This window comes from Numenius arquata, chromosome 5 (assembly GCF_964106895.1).
Source record: "Numenius arquata chromosome 5, bNumArq3.hap1.1, whole genome shotgun sequence".
In the NCBI taxonomy this organism is placed as follows: domain Eukaryota; kingdom Metazoa; phylum Chordata; class Aves; order Charadriiformes; family Scolopacidae; genus Numenius; species Numenius arquata.
In genome coordinates this window covers 22569407-22588446 of record NC_133580.1, presented here as the reverse complement: position 1 = coordinate 22588446, position 19040 = coordinate 22569407, and the positions used below count along the sequence as shown (strand labels likewise).

At 50.3% G+C, this 19040-nt stretch overlaps 1 protein-coding gene across 2 annotated transcripts in view; it reads left to right on the top strand.

Annotated features, from left to right (window-relative positions):
* Window positions 1-19040, top strand: part of MBNL3 (muscleblind like splicing regulator 3) — a 101167-nt gene that overhangs the window by 61346 nt on the left and 20781 nt on the right. Inside the window, exons 3-5 of one of the 2 annotated variants that reach the window (XM_074147307.1) lie at window positions 4158-4322; window positions 14436-14636; window positions 16068-16304. In XM_074147307.1, the coding sequence (XP_074003408.1) occupies window positions 4158-4322; window positions 14436-14636; window positions 16068-16304 (603 nt within the window). The remainder of the gene's footprint in view (window positions 1-4157; window positions 4323-14435; window positions 14637-16067; window positions 16305-19040) is intronic. The other variant, XM_074147308.1, reaches the window with a different exon arrangement.

Here is a 19040-nt window from a genome sequence, read left to right as displayed (position 1 = left end):
TCCCTCTGGGTGCTAGTTGCTTTCTGGTGCGATGCTTAGCTTGGAGAGTGTGTTGGCAGGTCTCTGTGCCGGGCACTGGGACGGTGCTGTGCCCTCTGCTGAGCGTTCGATGTGCTGGAGCCACAGCTAGTCACTGCAGCAAAACTGCATCTTTTAGCCTAAAGAAGCTCATCTGAAACTTAAGGGCCTGACTACTGTTGTACTTTCTTATATTGTATTCCTAGGCCACCCAGGTATAAAATGGAGTTGTCCTTATTTGTCCCCAGCCCAGTATCCACACAGCAGAGTTGCTACCAGTTCCCTCTTGTTTTCCCTGCTGTGTTGCAGCTGGTATTGAGAAGGGAAGAAAGGCAGTTCCTTTGTCCTTCCAGCGGCTTTGGTCGGGCTGAAATTGGTCTTGAAGGGTGTGTGTGTTGCTGAGAAGTACTGAGAACTGTGGGCGTTGTGATGGAAGTGTAGAAGAAGGGATCACCCCTACCAGTATCGGAGTTCAAAGGATACTAGAGGTGCTCATCACTTCAGAGCCAGACATCTTGAAAGTTGTTTCATAGCTGGGTGTCTAAACTGGGCACATTTTGTGTCACTCTCAGTCACATCATCAGTTCCTAAAATTCATTGTTTGAGAGATGAAGAACCTACTGTGGTGTTGGGGAGGGCAACCTGACTCAGCTGTGACTTCTAACACATCCTGGTGAAATACAGGGGTTGATGATGCTTAGGATCAAAATGATGGTGAGGAGTGAGGCTGAAGGTGTGGTTTTGAGTCCCAGTGCAGCGGTGCTTCATTTAGTCTTCCTGGAGTGCTAGAAGGCTGGTGGCCTTCGCTCTGCAGCAGCATCTGCACAGCCCTCGGTTCCTGGCCAAATACATGTCCTCATTGAAACCAGTAGCACTCTGTGTGCGCACTGGTTTCTGCTACAGTGCTGTCTACAGGATCGAGGCCTTGTGCTGGATGGGGTTTGGTTTTTTTGGTAATAAAACCGTTCTGTTTGTAGAACCCCCTGTTGGAATTAAACAAACTCTGTTTTGAGAAAAAAGTAGAACAAAGCTTCACACCAAGCTGGGGTGTCTGGTATCAATGACACGCAAAATTTCAGTTGGAATAGCGAAATCCTTTTCAAGTTGAAGGTGGCCCTGGAAGTATTCTCTGCAAAAAAATAGTAGCTCTTTTTTCATCTTCTCCATTCCTGCAGTGTAGAAACATCTACATGGATTTATTCCAGATTTGGTGGAAATTTGTGTTTTCCCAACCCAGAGTGCTTGTGCCAGGTTTCAGCCTGCTGCTTTCATAGAAACATAGAGTGGTTCGGGCTGGAGGGGACCTTAAAGATCATCCGCTCCCACCGCCTGCCCTGGGCAGGGACACCTCCCACCAGACCAGGTTGCTCCAAGCCCCGTCCAACCTGGCCTTGAACCTCTCCAGGATTGGGGCAGCTCCCCTCCATGACCAAGAGTCCCTCCCCATCTCTCCTGGAGCCCCTTTAGGGACTGGAAGGGGCTCTGAGGTCTCCCCGGAGGCTTCTCTTCTCCAGGCTGAACCCCCCCAATTCTCTCAGCCTGTCTTCATGGGAGAGGTGCTCCAGCCCTCGGATCATCTCCGTGGCCTCCTCTGGCCCCGCTCCAACAGGTCCATGTCCTTCCTGTGCTGAGGACTCCAGAGCTGGACACAGTGCTCCAGGTGGGGTCTCCCCAGAGCGGAGCAGAGGGGCAGAATCCCCCCCCTCACCCTGCTGGCCATGCTGCTGGGGATGCAGCCCAGGATGCGGTTGGCTCTCTGGGCTGCCAGCGCACAGTGCCAGCTCACGTTGAGCTTCACATCCACCAACACCCCCAAGTCCTTCTCAGACCCTTTGCAGGGTCTGTTTCTTGGCTGCAGCCACCTGAGCAGCCCCGCAGACGTCGTGGCCATGGGACGCTGCAGGTACGCTCTGAGCCTGAATGCTGGACTCGTTGGGTCCCAACTGATGGAAAGGGCTGTGGAGGCACCTGGTCCTGTGCAGCTGGAATGATGCCGTGAGAAGGATGATCCAAACCTGCCTCGTGCTCAAGAGTCTTCTCCTTCTCCTTCCAGATTAATGCAGTTATTTACCTTCTGGTAACGCTGGGTAGTCTGAGCACCAGCCAGCGGCGTGGTGCGGGTTTACCCTCACTTCACACAGATATAAGAAAGTGTCTGACAATGAAGATTCGTGTCCTTGGGGACTGTTAGCAGTTAACTCGCTGCTGGGGGTCTGGGACTGTCGGATTGCTGAGAAACCAAAACAAGAGCATTAAAAAGCCTCTTTCTTTTTGAGTTGGGCTGTTGGAAGCCACTGGACTCTTCTGGGAGCAGGGCAGAGAGTTTCACTCTGCAAAGGCAGGCTGCTGAAGCTTGGAAGTGGTTTTTTTTCCCTTCCTAGCAGGTTTAGCCCATCACCCCTTCCATTTAATTATTTGCCTCTAAATAACAACAAGGAGCCAGGAGTTTTGTTTAACTCTGTGATCTCCTTGGAGCAGATAAGAGAGAAGCCTGTTTCTGACGACACTCCATCGTACGGCTCCTTCCACACCGCCAATGGGCTCTGCAGCTCTTTCCCCAGGGAAGCCGTTATCCCCACCAGGAAAAGGGGCAGAGAAGAGCACACATAAAGCTTGCAGAGCTTCAGCTGCTCTCCAGTGACCTGCCCCTCTCTTGGCAGCCTGGCTGGGGGTTCAAAAGAGGCATGGGCTTTATGCAGTGGTACCCAGACTGTCCAGTGAGTTTGTACAGGCAGAGATGGGTCTTAAAAATCCCCAGGGGAGCATCCTGCGTGCAGGCAGGATCCCATCCCCGGGGGTTTCCACCAGTCTCTGCCCTGGGTGCGGTGGTGTGTAACGAGGGGACCCCTGTGGACCTGGTGGTGGAGTGACAGCTCTGCTGCCTGTGATCCTGCCGACGGGAGCAGGTATGTGGGGTCACCCGATGTGCGCCTTTTCTGAAAGCAAACTTGATGATATTGAGAGTGAGAGCTGCGTGTCTAGCCCTTGATGAGAGTGCCAGGGCCAGGCTGGGTGATGGATGGTCCTTCTCCTTCGCTGGCTGCAGGGACGATTATTAGCTATTAGTCATGCAGCAGCTCTGTGGTCCCCAGGCCTGGCCTTGTTTTAGTAGGCTCTGAATAGCTACAGAAGAATTACTTCCTCAAAAAAATTCACCATAAAGTATTTATAAAGTTGCATAAAATGTTTCTTATATTCTGTATGTCCGTTTTTCTCGAGAAGGGGAATACGCACAGAAAGAGGGGGAAAAAGAGCTATTTTTCAGGAATTACTTCATCTTAATGACAAAACTTTCTTACTAGTTTTCTACTTTCAGTGGACTACTGGTATTTTTCTCCCTCTGTCTACTTGCAAGCACCGTTAAAGCAAGACACAGTTTGTAGATGTTTTTTGAAAGTGATGGTGTCAGTTGGTTTGAGGTCATTTGTAACGTTAGTGATCCTTTGCTTTTCAGGAGCCACTGGCTTCCCTAGTGCTTGTCTTTATTTGGGGGCCCGGGGTGGGCTGGGGGGTAGTCAGGGGTGCAACATGCTGTGGCTTTTACAAACAAACGAAAGCACGAAGGGGAAATCGTTTCAGCTCTCCCTCCTGTGACTCCCAGTTCTCAGCGTTCCCGGTCCAGGCGCGTTGAGGATCAGAGCCCTCCTCTTCGTGTTTGACCCGCCGCATCGGAGGCGATGGAGACTGTTCTGCTCCGCGCTGTGCCTGGTTGTCGGGGCCGACGAAGTGCTCTGGTGGTGGGAGGGAGGGGAAAAACAACCCACACAAGAAAATCAGGTGGTTTTGTTGTTGTTTCTGGAACTGTTGCCACTAGCTTCTGAAAATACTCATATGTGTGTTACTTTTTTTTTTTTTTTTTTTTTTTAAGGACAATGTCAGGCAGCTGAACTTGGGTTTAGTTTGATAGTATTTGGTTAGTGTTACTGCAGGAGAAGTCATGGTGCTTTTCTCTTCACCCACACTGAAGTATTGCATTGCTGGAGAAGAATCACAAAAAATGCACAGTAGCCACCAAACTGCCTCTGCCTCCATGATTGCGTTGTTACAGTAGCCCAAACAACCCATAATTAAACTTAGCTGCCTGCCTTGTATTTCAGTGAATGTAACACTTTGTTTCATTATTTTTTATTTTTTTTTAGGGCCGGTGTACCCGAGAGAACTGCAAATATCTCCACCCTCCCCCACACTTAAAAACACAGCTGGAAATAAATGGACGCAACAACCTGATCCAGCAGAAGACAGCCGCAGCCATGTTCGCTCAGCAGATGCAGTTCATGCTCCCAGGCACGCAGCTACAGCCCATTGTAAGTCCCCGCAGAGAATCGGCTTCACAGTGCTCCCTCTTTCTTTCCTGTTTGCCTGCAGAGGCTCCAGCCCTGCGCTCGTCCTCAGGAGGTTGGTTGTGCTGCATGGAGTTGAGAAGCATCTTCCAGAGGGATGGCTGACTTGACTTCCATGTCTTCTTGCAGGCTGTGGCTCCCCATTCTTTATCACAGAATCATAGAATGGGTTGGGTTGGAAGGGACCTTAAAGATCATCTAGTTCCAGAACCTCCCACCAGACCAGGTTGCTCCAAGCCCCATCCAACCCGGCCTTGAACCCCTCCAGGGATGGGGCAGCCACAGCTTCTCTGGGCAACCTGGGCCAGGCTCTCACCGCCCTCACAGCAAAGAATTTCTTCCTAATGTCTCATCTCAATCTCCCCTCTTTCAGTTTAAAACTGTCACCCCTCGTCCTATGGCTCCCCTCCCTGATCAGGAGTCCCTTCCCAGCTTTCCTGGAGCCCCTTTTAGGGACTGGAAGGGGCTCTAAGGTCTCCCCGGAGCCTTCTCTTCTCCAGGCTGAACAACCCCAACTCTCCCAGCCTGTCCTCACAGCAGAGGGGCTCCAGCCCTCCCAGCATCTCCATGGGCCTCCTCTGGCCCCGCTCCAACATCTCCGTGTCCTTCTGATGTTGGTGGCCCCAAGAGCTGGAGGCAGCACTGGCGGGTGTCTCCCCAGAGCGGAGCAGAGGGGCAGAATCCCCCCCCCTCACCCTGCTGGCCACGCTGCTGGGGATGCAGCCCAGGATGCGGGGGATTTCTGGGCTTCCAGCGCATGTTGCCAGCTCATGTTGAGCTTCTCCTCAACAAAGACCCCCAAGTCCTCCTCAGGACTGTTCTCAAACCATTAAATTCTTTTGATAACTTAAGGAGCTGTGAGATTCAGGGCATCAAGTGGAAGGGTCTTAAAACCATGTGGATATTTGACCAGTTAATTTATGTACATCCCAGAAGGTTCTGAGTGGCTCCGTTCCAACGGATCCTGTTTTGGATAGCTGTTTTACACTGGAGTGAGGATGCTGGCCTTTCTCCAGTTGTGGCGAGGCCAGCTGACTGCCTTGGACTAAATGTGTTTACTGGTGGGCTAAAATTGGAGAAGGTGAATCCTACCCAGACCTTAATTCTTTTTTGTGTTTGGGAGTGAGACCCGTGTCGCTGCAGTTGTTCCAGCAGAGAGCTGTGCTAATTTCACAGCCCTGGCACTTGTTTTTCACAGTAATGGTGTTTTACACTAACAGCAGGAAAGGTTTGCTGCCCTTCAGGCAGGGAGGGAAGCCTGTGGGAGAGGGGTGTTTGCAGAGCAGGTAGTTCAGAGCAGCTTTCACTGCCTGTCCCTGCTTTTTGCTGGTCGGTTAAAACAGGTTTTCAGGCTGGAGAACCCTGTTATGCCAGGGAGAGGATGGCTTGTGTCTGCTGGTTGGTGTATCTGGGAGGGGGTGACATTTATCAGCTGGGTTTGAGTCTGTTGCTATGTATATTTTAAGAAAATGTCAGAGGTCTTGAAGCAGCTCTTCAGTGCTGACATAAATAAGCTGCACATCTTTAACCGAGGCTGGAAGAGTCTAATTAGGAATTCTTCATTTCAAGTTGGGGCTGAATATCTTTCCTGGGACAGTGGCACTTGGTGTGCAGTTGTTGGGTGAGGTTCCTTGTGCTGTGCCACACAGGACGTCTGGCTGGATCCCTAGGACAAACTCTTCCAGCCTGAAGGTGCACAAGTCTGTGAACCAGCCTGCACTTGGCCTCCTGGTGTCCCACCTACAGCACCCAGCCCAATGGGGCTTCATCCTCAGCATCTGCCACCCCGGCTTTGGTGTGCCTCAGGTGTGTCTCATTCATCCTCACAACAGACTGATGAAGGGTTCTTCCTTGGTGGAGGCTGTTGTGCTGTTTGGTGTAAGAGCTGTGTTTCAGTGGGGAAAGCAGGCCCGTGTCCCCTTGTGATCCTGCTCTGCCACCAGACTGGGGTGCTTCCTCTCCTGTCTTGTGAAGCCTTTTCCACATTCACCCTCACCCTGGTCACCCTGTGTGTGTTAGCAGCTTTATCTTCACTCTGCCGGGTAAGGTAGGAAAATGCTGTTTATTCTTCCCATTTTGAGGATGGAAAAGTGAGGCAGAAGAGAAAATGGGCCACAGAAAAAGTCTTTAGTTGCTCTACACCTTAATCTCTAGTCTGTTGTAGTCTTTGCACCTGTTTTTGTGGAGTTTGAAAGTACGTGCACGTCAGAAGGAAATCCCGGATTCCCACAAAATGGTAGCACTGGTTTCCTAGCCCTGTACCAAAAGCAAACCTTTCCTGTTTGGGGTTTTCCTTTGTGGGGAATTCACAGTGGATGCTCTTTGACTGGCTATTCAAAACATCTTTGGGATTTCCTCTTTGGAAAGTTCCCATCTTCCCATTTTGCAATCCTGCAGGTCCAGTTCACTCCTGCAATTTCACTCCTGCCTTTTAAATTGCCTCTGAGATTGAATCTGTCGGTTTGTCTGGTTAGTGCTCTCATTTCAGAAGTAACCTTATCTGATGAGAAAGGGCCCTGGTTTCTGAATTGTGCCATGAGGGAGACCTGGGCAAAGAAGAAAAATAAAACTTCGTTCTGTGATGACTGCTCCCTTCCTGCTTTCCCACACTCTTTTTTTTGCACAGAGTAAACGAGCTCTTGGTCTAATTCCTGCTGCCCGACTTGCTCCACACCAATTTCAGGACAAACAAGAGATTGCTCTTTCACCTGCCTTTGATTTCCTGAAGGTGCTGCCAGTGGAAGCAGGCTTTGAGAATTTTTTTTCTCTCTAAATGAGAAGGGTGGGGCCTCCTTCTGGCTACACATGAAATTCTTCAAAGCAGAAAGTATTATATCAGATGCAGCAGCAGAACAAATCCCATGTGATCAGAAAGCTGATCAACGGGATGCCTGCTTAATTGGGATGCTTGCCAGAGAGGAGATTTGGAACAGCCTGCTTAATAGCTCCAAACAATAGCTGAATGCTTAGACGTTTTAAAGTGCGTTTTCATCAGAAAAGCTACTGTGTTTGAAAAAAAAAAACCGACAAAAAAAAACAACAAACCAACCCAACCAGCACTTGACACAGCGGCTTCTCACCGCTTTCCTGAAATGGCATTCAACGTGTCTGTCTATGAGCTTGCATCCTAAACATTCACCACCGAATCTTCCTGCACCACTGCTGACATCCAGCAAGAGCTAATCTTCCCGCTGAACCGAGAGCCAGGCCCCTGATGATGACTGTTTTAATGAAGGCGCTGCTCGGAGAAGAACCGTGTCCCAGGTGGGCTGCCTGCTGCAGGCTGCTCACGGAAGCCTCCTAGGTGTGAATTAATGGTTGCCGGTGTGAGCTTATTTCTCTGAAGTCTCTGGGTGCTCTCTGATGTTGCTGCTAACCGTCCGTGCGAAGCTGAGAATCACATGAACAGTTGGTGCCCGTGATGCAGTTTCAGACAGGCTGCTTCCTACAGCACTTTAAAACAGGTCAAGCAAGGACATGGAGCAGGGTATTTACTCAGCACGGGGTGTTCGTCTCAGAGGGACCTTGAAGAGACGATGGAGGTACCACGTAGGCAGACTCTAGTAAAGTTTTGGTTTTCGAAAGTCCAAATTCACCTTGGCTGCTGGCTTTGGTTGAGCTGTGCTGGAAGCTCTCTGGGCTGGTTTTGTGCTTCTGTCTCTGTTAGACTGGAAAAGTCAGGTTGAAGGTGGGTAGAGCTGGGCTGCAGCATAGATACAGAGAGCCATCCTGGCCAGTGGTGTGTATGGTTTCTCAGGTACAGTCTCTTTGCGCCATGTGCGTGCCAAAGCAAGGCCACCCAAAAAGTGCTGCACCCTGGGCCTGATCCCCACCTTCTCCATTCTAATTTGTCCCTTTGCAGCAGCACAAGACTACTTTGTCCCTTATAGCAGCCTTCCAATATCTGAAGGGAGCCTACAGGAGAGCCGGAGAGGGACTCTTTCTCAGGAAGTGTAGTGACAGGACAAGGGGTAACGGTTTTAAATTGGAAGAGGGGAGATTTAGATTGGATACCAGAAAGAAATTCTTTCCTGTGAGGGTGGGAGGCACTGGAACAGGTTGCCCAGAGAAGTTGTGGATGCTCCATCCCTGGAAGTGTTTAAGGCCAGGCTGGATGGGGCTTTGAGCAACCTGCTCTAGTGGAGGTGTCCCTGCCCATGGCAGGGGGGTTGGAACTCGATGATCTTTAAGGTCCCTTCTATGATTCTGTGATTCTGAGACAGACTTTTTGGAACTGGCCATGGAGGTGCTTCAGCACAGCAGCTCTGAACTGACCTGGTGGAGTAGGGCAGTGGCTTGTGAGGTGCTGCCATGAGCTGTGTCTGAACCGGCAGCTGGATGGAGCACGCCTGTGTTGACACACCAGCTTCTGCTGCTGCCCTTGGCAAGTTGTCCCCTCTCTGCTTTCAAGCCTTCATCTCTTCTTCCTGTCAAGGTCTGTGCAGCCAGGACTGTCTCTTCAGGTGTCTTGACAGCTCTGAGTCACACATGCTCCTGAAGACAACCCAGGCTTTAACCCAGCCCTGTATCCCGCCCTGGGGCAGCAGGACCCTGCTGATGGAGAGGTTAAAGCACAGGGTGACCAACTCACTTGGCCAGTGACACTTTGAACGAGTGCTGGAGCATATTTCAATAATTACTTTGGACATGCATTTGTTCCATGCAGCAAAAATGTTAGAGGGGTGCCTTTACAGCCAGCCCCATGCAGTTGCACGGGAGGGAAACACACGTTTTTGCTTTTTCTGAACAGCATCAATGATGTTTTCAGTATCAGGGTCCTCAGCCTTGTCAGTAGGAGATCTTTATCTTCTGTGTTTCTGTCACCAGATTATAATAAAAGCTGTCGCTGTTTTTTGTGTGCTTTCCATGTGTAGCAGCTTAGCAGGGACCTGTCTCCCCCCCTTCAGGCCGTCAACACCTCTGTATTTATACTGGGTCTCTCATTTTCAGGCTTTCCCTTTTTAGGGTTTGAGGTAACTCAAAATCAACACTTCCCGGCTGAGACAGTGCTTGTGTTCGACAAAACACCAGCCGCTCCTCTGCCTTCCTCTTCACACCCACTCTGTGTTTCTTCTCTAGCTTTAGCACGGTTTCTTCTAGGCAAATTGAATGCAACTTCTAGTTTGTTAACAAAATCAGCTGTTCCAGGCTGTACCATCACTGGTGGTGACAAATGCCCCTCCCTGGGACCGTCCCTTCTCTCTGCTTACACCTTCAGCTCCTGTGGTGAGGGTCTGTGAGGAGCTGAGAGCTGCCGAGTCATTTCAGCTTCTTTTTTTATTATTATTTTTATTATTCTCACAAGCATTTTAATACTCAGTAAACCAGTCTTGTGAGCTGTTACTGGTCTGGACCTCTCTGCCGCTGCTCTGTAGCTTGTTTCCCTCTGCTCAGGAGTTACTGGTGGTGTCTGGTTGATAAAAGGTAGTTTGCAAGGACACCTGCCCCTGTATTTCCTGGATTTGCAAGAGCTTTATGGGGTAACTGGCGATACTTTCAATCCCTGTGTTTTGCCCTGGAGCACACCAGCAACTAAATCGAGACTTTTTTTTCAGTGTACAGTGATAATATTTATCTGTCAGGTCTCCTGGCTGGGTGCAGTCACGAGAGGTGGATGGGACGCGTGTTGAGGAGAGCAGTGCTGTTCGGAGTGGAAGCCAGTGAGGTTCTGGCTGCAAGGAAGAAACTCGCTCACATTCCCTCAGGACAGGCCTGGCACAAGGGACCTGCACAGACATAAAGGGAGGAGAGATTTGGCTGGCAACATCTTTATTACTGGTACTGATGCATGAGCCAGACTGGATTTCTCAATCCAAGACAGGCAGTCGGGGCTGGCAGTGAGCACAGCCCATCTTTTCCCCTCATCAGCCACAATAAATACAGAGCTCCCTGATGCCAGCTTACAAAGGAGCAGTTCTCAGCGAGCATGGCAAACTTCAGGCTTAAAAACCCGGTGCTTCTAGGTGTAACGTGCTGAGCAAGGTCTCTGACTGTGCCTCAGCTGAAGACATCTGCATGGCTGCTGCGTGGGTCCCCTGCCCGCGGGCAGGCTGTGGGGCAGAGCTGTCGCTTTCAGTTGGCAGCCCCAGGTACACGGTTCAGGGAGGCAGGATCTTGGGGACACGGCAGCAGGTGCCAGGGTATGGAAATGGGGGAACAACCAGCAGCAGCGACAAAGAAAAACCCGTCCTGTTCCTTTGTGCACCTCTCTGCAGATCCCAGGATCAGGAGTAGGTCATGCTTCTCAGCTGCTCTTATCATAGAATGGTCAGAGTTGGAAGGGACCTTAAAGAACATCCAGTTCCCCCCCCTGCCCTGGGCAGGGACACCTCCCACCAGACCAGGTTGCTCCAAGCCCCCTCCAACCTGGCCTTGAACCCCTCCAGGGATGGGGCAGCCACAGCTTCTCTGGGCAACCTGGGCCAGGGTCTCACCACCCTCACAGCAAAGAAGTTCTTCCTAATATGCCATCTAAATTTCCCCTCTTTCCAATAAAAACTGTTCCCCCCTCGTCCTATGGCGTCCCTCCCCAGCTTTCCTGGAGCCCCTTTTAGGGACTGGAAGGGGCTCTAAGGTCTCCCCGGAGCCTTCTCTTCTCCAGGCTGAACAATCCCAACTCTCTCGGCCTGTCCTCACAGCAGAGGGGCTCCAGCCCTCCCAGCATCTTCGTGACCCACCTTTCCTCTGCTCACCTCAGCTTGGTTTCAGATCCCTTGGCCCGTGCTGGTTGCTCCCAGTGAGGAAAGGGGCTGCTCTTGAGGGAACAGCCTTGGAGATGGGAACTGTGTTTTGGGGAGCAGGACCTGCCTCCCAGTTTGTAGTGGTGCTGGTGGAGGGGCTCATATATCTTCCCTTTGTGAATGTTTTGCACCTCTTCTCACCAGTTTCCGGTGAATTCACTCCATGTGAGGCATTGCAAGCCCCCAGCCTTCCTCCCTGGCTGCAGAAATACCCTGGCATCCTCCACTTGAGCAGTGGGAGGAACATATTACCCTCTGTCTCAGAAACCAGCTTGGTGCTCGGGCTGGCTCCTGGTTGTGTGGGAGCCCAGGCAGGAGCAGCCTGCCTTAAAGGGATCTCTTGAAGCTTTGGAGCAATATCTATGCCGCACGTCCTCAGTCAGGATACCCGAGATACCTGCTGTATTGGGTGCTGAAGACGGAGAGGGGTAGATTTGCCTGCACATTTGTGCAAGCCACCTGTGCTGCAAGGTTTGGGCTCCTACGGGTACACAAAAAATAAGTATTGATGACATCTCTTGGGCCCCAGCATAACCCTGTGCAGACTGGCCAGGCTGGAGAAACTCCTTAAAATAGCATTTACAGTGCAGATGGTGACAGAAGTTCGGCAGTTGCTACTGTAATCACTGGTGCTTGCACAAAACAGTCTAATGGATGCTGCCTTCTCACTACAGTGTTCAGGGAGTCACAGTGTTTGAAGATCCTTAAAGAGCTTTTCCAGCAGCAAAAGGTGTAAAATGTCTGGGAGCCTCAGAGAATTGAAAGAGAGAAGAAAATGATTTAATAAAGGGCCGTGGACTGGAGGATCTCTGGGTTTAATGGTTGAAGTCTCCCGTCAGCTGAAGCGGGGCTTGACTCAGGCTCAAAAGAAGGAAAATTGGAAATCTGTCCCAGAGAGAGGATTATGTGGTTCTGCTACACTTAAAGCACCCGGCACCGCTGATTCAGGAGGCCGTGCCTCCTCATCGTGGAAGAGAAAGTGGGACGTATGCTGGAAGTGACCTGTCATCCCCTTTCCCATCAGCTCAGGAGCTGCTCGCTGTCACTCTGACCTTAGGAAGGGGGCATCGTTAAGCTGAAGACAGGGCAGCATGGCTGGTGTTACTGGGGGCTGGATGCTTCCAGATCGCAACGAGCAAAGTGTTGCCTGGCGTATAGATTGATTCATAGATTCATAGATTGGTCCAGGCCGGAAGGGACCTCCAAAGGTCATCTAGTCCGACCTCCCCGCAGTCAGCAGGGACACCCCCAACTAGACCAGGTTGCCCCCCTTGTCGAGCTTCACCTTGAATATCTCAAGGGAAGGGGCCTCAACCACCTCCCTGGGCAACCTGTTCCAGTGTTCCACCACCCTCATGGTAAAGAATTTTTTCCTAATATCCAATCTAAATCTCCCCTTCTCCAGCATAAAACCATTGCCCCTCGTCCTGTCACTGCAGGCCTTTGTAAACAGATGCTCCCCAGCCTTCCTGTAGGCCCCCCTCAGGTACTGGAAGGCCGCTATGAGGTCTCCCCAGAGCCTCCTTTTCTCCAAGCTAAACAGCCCCAGCTCCCTCAGTCTGTCCTCGTAGCAGAGGCGCTCCAACCCCCTGATCATTTTGGTGGCCCTCCTCTGGACCCGCTCCATCAGGTCCATGTCCTTTCTATATTGAGGGCTCCAGACCTGCACACAGTACTCCAGGTGAGGTCTCACCAGAGCAAAGTGGCAGAATCACCTCTCTGGATCTGCTGGCAACACTTCTTTTGATGCAGCCCAGGATGGGATTGGCCTTTTGGGCTGCGAGAGCACATTGCCTGCTCATGTCCAGCTTCTCCTCCATCAGCACCCCCAAGTCCCTTTCCTCAGGGCTGCTTTCTAAAGTATGAAAGTACTGGGAGGCAGATGCTGTGGAGAAACACGCTGTCCGTGTGTGGCTTCTTTTAGAAACCCACAAGACTGGAAGTACCAAAATAAAAGCTGGGGGGGTGTGGGGGGGTGTGTGTGTGATGTATGTGGCCAAAAAGCCCACCCCAGGCCATTTTGTAAGCGCACGCATTTATTGCCAAGTAGAGGCTCTAGCTACCGAGGATGGCATCGCGTGTGCCCGCAAACATGAACAGGGCTGACAGCGGAGCAGGGGACAGAAGGGAAGATAAAAAGGGTGGCGAGTGGCAGGCTGCTTGCCCCGGGGCTGGTGGAGCCCCTGCTGAGGAGCAGGAGTGCTGCCTTGCTGCTCTGTGGGGTGGGCGGGGGGGGGGGATTTTCTATCAGCTGGAACTGGTTTCATTCCCAAACTCGCCTCAGGTCTGGTGATTAAGGTCTCACAAACTCCTCGGCTCCAGGGGCTGTGTACAGACTTGCAGCTGAGCACCCTCGTAGGAGCTTGGTGTGCTCTTGCCTGCCTGGCAGAAGGGCAGCTCCTCTCCCGGTTCAGGCTGGGGAGCTGCTCTGGCCACCGGCGCTGAAGCACTGCTGTGCTTGCAGGGCCTGCCCAGTGCCATTTAGGGATCAGAAGCAGTCAAGATCTTTATGGCTCGTTGGTCTGTCTCCTCGTGGGGACATCGCTTCTCACAGCACAGCTGAGGTCCTGGACCTCATGCTGGCCCACCTGAGCCATCTCATCTGGTATGCTCTGTCCATGGCTCTTCCAAGCCCACCACCCACCTACTCTTGCCAAAACCATGAGGTCTGGCACATCGTGACACTAGTGAGTTTGGTGTCCTCTTGCTGCCATTCACATGGAGCGTAAGCTCAGGATGCTCCCACAAAATGGTTTTTGCCTGGAGGCCATTGACAGTCTAAAACTCTGATGAGCAAGAACACTAGACCTCCAAGCGTACCGTAGCAGAGATGCCTCCCTTGACTCTAAATCATCCTGTTTGTAGACCTGAGGCCAGAGTGGCCGTGGAAGCACCGAGCTCGCTGCAGGCTGATAGTGGATTCAGCCACATAGGGTTACCTGCTTCCAGGTCCTGGACCTGCAGTTTATCTCAGGGTCTCTGTACAGCCTGGCAGAAGCTAAGACATTTATTTGGGGATGAGAAGTCTGTTTAATTTGGGCCTGCCCTAATTGCTGGCATGAAATCCTTAATTGTGTCATTAAACTATAGAGATCATCAGTATGCTTTGATCTGACAAATAAAGATTCCTTGTGTTCAGGGTGAGTCACAAATCCGTGAGTCAGGAGAAACGAATGGATCGCAAGTAAATTGCGATAAATGAACAGATTGGAGAGAACAGCGTCTTGATGTTGCTAATCAAATTGTATAAAAGGATCGAAGCACTGCAAGGCTTTGGTGGGTAATCCAAGACAGAGCTTTTTAACTGATATTTCTTTTTTTCTCTTTCTATACGCAGACGACGTTTCCTGTGACTCCATCGCTTGCAACAAGCCCCACGATGGCTTTTAGTCCCTACCTGAGTCATGTTTCTCCTGGGATGGGCTTGGTTCCTGCAGAGCTTTTACCAAATACTCCTGTACTGGTTTCCGGAAATCCTGCTGTTACAGTACCGGGAGGCTCTGCTGGGCAGAAACTGATGCGTACGGATAAACTGGAGGTATTTGGACGTCTGATACGATACTGCTGACGGAAAAGAACAGGGCTGTCGCTCTCTCCTAGAGTGACCCGGTGCAGCATAGCGCAGAGTTTAACTTGCAGCTTCCCTCGCACAGTGTGCCGCTCCCTGCTCGAGCAGATTCTCACGTGGGGTCTGATCCCAAATCCTTGGAAGTCACCAGAAATTTGGGAGCGCTCTTCTGATTTCAGTGGGCGTTAGAGCAGGGCTGGGGTTGTTGTTTTCTGTATGTGACCTGCTACACTTTAAAAAGTGCAAATAGATGGTCTGCCCTTTGGCTGAGCTTAGTGGGAGATGCGTTGGAAGTAACAGCCACTTTGCTTGTCTTGAGATCGGCTTATTGAGCTTTTGCAGAAAGCTTGAAGCATTACGCTGTTGGAAATGCTGGGTACAGGGCATCTTCTTCCCCTCCCCAGCCGGCTGGGCGTGCTGGGGCTTAGTGCTGGAGGAGCTGTAAATGTCTCTCAAACGCTAAGCAGAGGCTTTGCAGGAGATCAGGGCTGAGGACCTGAATTCAGAGGCCCCTGCAGGTGTAAATTATAACGCAGGAAGGCAGCGGAGAAGGGTGTAATTTCCAAACACATTTTTTTGTGTTATGTACTTTATATTGCCTTGCTGATTCCTTCTCTTCTCATGTGATGTCTTACCTTTTCCCATGCTCAGTCTGATAGCGCGCTGGTACGTGATCTATGCCACCAGCTGTAGTCCTCAACAATTTCTCCTGGTTCCTGAGACAAGGAAACCTCGCAGATCCATTTTGTGAAACCTTTTTCTCTGCCTTTGAAGCTTCAGTGCTTACGACTTACAAACATCTGCAATATCTTTGTAAGGCTGGCAGTTTTTGGTAACACCTTACAAACGCATTGCAGTGTAATGAAACGTGCTGTCACCTAACGCCAGGGTCAGAGTTCTGTTGTGGAGGGCAGTGAGACTATTTATGGGAAAGAGGTCCTCATGTTTAAGAAAAGATACTTGTTGCAAATAACGGCACCCTGCAACATTTAGAATGAAATATCCTACCTGGGAGTGTACTCCCTAACAAATACTTAATCCAGCTGAGACACAAATGAGAGAGTTAATCAGATTTAAGCTTTAGAGGCAGGGTAGGAATCCTGAGCTCCCTAAATTTTGGCAAGACGATACTGACTTCCCAGGGTCACTTTCCCTTCTGCACAAATTCACTTGCATTTGATAATTGGCCTTGGTACCCGTTGTGGGTTTGTCCGTGCCCTGCGCCAGCTGTGAGTAGCACCAGTTGCCCCTGTGACGGTCGGTGTATGTGCTACCCAAGATGAGCGTGGATTTGGCATACACACGTAGTTTAATGTGGCCAACTGAACTGGTATTATGTGTTGAAAATACTGAATGAAGAGTAACTTGGTGTCCTGCTCAACAATGTGACTTTCTTTTAAGGTTTGTCGAGAGTTTCAGCGTGGAAATTGCACACGTGGTGAGAATGATTGCCGCTATGCTCACCCTATAGATATTGCAATGATAGACACAAATGAAAATACTGTTACAGTTTGCATGGATTACATCAAAGGTCGATGCTCTAGGGAGAAATGCAAGTACTTTCATCCCCCTGCACACCTGCAAGCCAAAATCAAGGCAGCTCAACACCAGGTGAACCAGACAGCTGCAGCTGCAATGGTAAGTAGAGCTCTTCTCAAGCTGTATTTCCATTGCTGAGGGATCTCATCTGTGTCATACGTGTCACTTGTGGAAAGTAGAGTGCTTTGTAGATGGCTGACTAGAGAGCTGAGAGCATGTGCAATACAAATCGCATCTCTTCATCCTTTCTGTGTGCTCACCACAGCATGAAGCCCTGAGTGGCGCGGTGCTTCTCGCCAGCTAGGGACATGGTGGCAAACCCTGTCATTCTCTTGACGTGACAGCAGCACCTGGAACCAGCTCCTTCCCTGGCTGAGTCATGGGTGTCAGTTTAGCTTCCTCAGTGCACAAGGAAAGCCAAGACTGCCCATCCCGTAATACATCCTTTCCAGGGGGATCCTGGCCTGTTGAAGTCAGTAGCAAAATTTCCACTGACATAAAAGCAGACAAGATATCAGTTGTTTGATCTCAGCAAAGTTGTGCCGATACCTTTGGCGAGGCTTAGTGAAGTGACAAGGCTTAAACCAAGGGTGACTTCCCAAACTGGGATGTTCAGCCTGAGGAGGGAAGAAGAGCCCCAGGGGGATCATATCCATGTGTATAAATTCCTGATGGGGGAAGTAAAGAAGACAGAGGCAGATTCTTCTCTGTGGTGCCCAGTGAAAGGACAAGAGTCAACGAGCGCAAACTGAAATTCAGGAAATTCTATTTAAACATAAGAAAAAACTTCTTTACCGTGAGGGGGATCAAACACTGCAACAGGTTGCTCCACCCTCGGAGATGCTGAGAACCTGCCTGGACGTGGTCCTGAGCAACCTGCTCCAGGCGACCCTGCTTTGAGCAGAGTGTTGTGTTGGCCTGGGTGATCTTCAGAGGTCCCTTCCAACCTCATCTCTTCTGTGAATTTTTATTACGATTTTTTTTTAATAATGAATGTTAAAAAAAGTTCTTGCCTTCTTTTTGATTTTGAAGTAAGGCCGCTAAAATTTTTCTTAAAAAAAGACAGTAAAAGGTTGCTTTTCATTCATGGTGAATTGTAATGCAAAATGAGGAAGATTCTAGAAATTAAACAACTGCCCTCCTTGTAGTATCAATCTTACCTGGAATGTAATTTGCAGAACCAATTTGTACTGCAGTATTTATTTGTCCTGCAGAGTTTATTTATTAGATTTCTTACTATTTTTGTTACTGTTGAAACAAGAGCCCAGGTCTGTTGAAAAAGAACCTTCTGAAATGCAACTCTTGTGTTCTTTACAATTGAATCTTTGCTTTTTCACTAATTACCTAGAAGGCTACTACTTAACCAAAGCCAGTGCATGTTTTATTCATGCTCCTGGCTTCTCTTAAAAATGTAATTAACCTTATTTGTATGCTGTTAACTAGAACCTTTAAAATATTTATTGATGGCTTGTTGCATCACCCCTGCTACCAAAACAGCTTACATTATTCATTGGCTTTTCAAGGTTTGATGCATTTACTGTACCTGTTAAGGAATAAGACTTTGTTAAAGGGAAGAATGGTGCCCAGTTTTCTTGGATCAAAAAAAAAAAAAACATATACCGGACAAATGGGTGTACCTTCTACAATAGATTTGGAATGACTTCAAACCTAAATTCAGAAGGTATCTCTGAGGTTACTCGAGGTGCACAAGTAGTAGCTGAACACACTTGGCTAAAGTCTGTGCCGCGAAGTCGGATAAAGAGGGTCAGGCTCAGTCCCCCCAGCCCAGGGTGGCACTGGAGCAGGGGCCGGTGAGGAGATTTCTTTACTTTTAAAATTCCCTGAGGCAGAATAGCTGACTCGCCGCTAGGCCAGGTAATGACTCAGACCCCCACGTTGTGCATGCCTCGTCTTTTTAATATATTGTATAATGCATTCATTTTTTTTTTAATTTTTTTTTTTTTCTCTTCGCCTCCCCAAAATGTTGCTCTCTCTTGACACACCTCTGCTTGCTGGTTTTGTTACTGTGCTTGACCCCCCTCCCCGGCCCATTGCCATCATGTGCTCGCTGCCTGCTAATTAAGACTCAGCCAGCTGTCAGATCACTGAAGCGACCGCTGGAGGCAACCTGTGACCTGGTACTTGGACCTTTCACCTTCTTGCTTTGCACGTAACCATCGTAACCTGCATGAAGGCCTTCCGTGCTTGGTCTGTGGTGTTAGTGCCTGCCTGGGGAGACTGCCCATCCCAGCCAGAAATGTTGCAGCCTCCGCTCAGACGTGCCGATCCTGCACCCTCTGCACCAGCCCCAAGCCCGGCTGCGTTTTCTTGGCAGCCGACAGCCTTGGGGGGGTCGGGGGGGAGGCAGCGCTGGGTTTTGAGGTGGTTTTTTTTTTTTTTCCAAACAGCAGCAGCTTTGGAGTTGTGAAATGCAGTGTTGGGGTGAGAATTACACTCATTAGGTCTGTGGCGTGTTGGATATGCCAGAAGACTGGGTGGCGCGGGACGGGTCCAGCAGCTTTTCACGGCGTGCCCAACAGCACAGCCTTGCCTGGCAGGGTCCTGCCGGTACTGCCCCGCCAAATGGGCTTCCGTGCAATGGGCACAGCACGCATTTAGGACCTCTCCAGTCCCGGCAGTTCCTGGCATTAGGAGAAGCAGGGGGAGAGAGCTAAGCAGCACCCACGGAGATCGGTGGTGGGTCACGTTCGGTAAGCTGGCTCTGGTTCCTCCCCCGTACCCGGACACCCCACTGTGGTGGGTGCCTTTTGCTTCAGGCACGGGATCCGCTCCCCAGGCTTCTGTCTGCAAGCCGTCTTCATATAAGCCATCTTT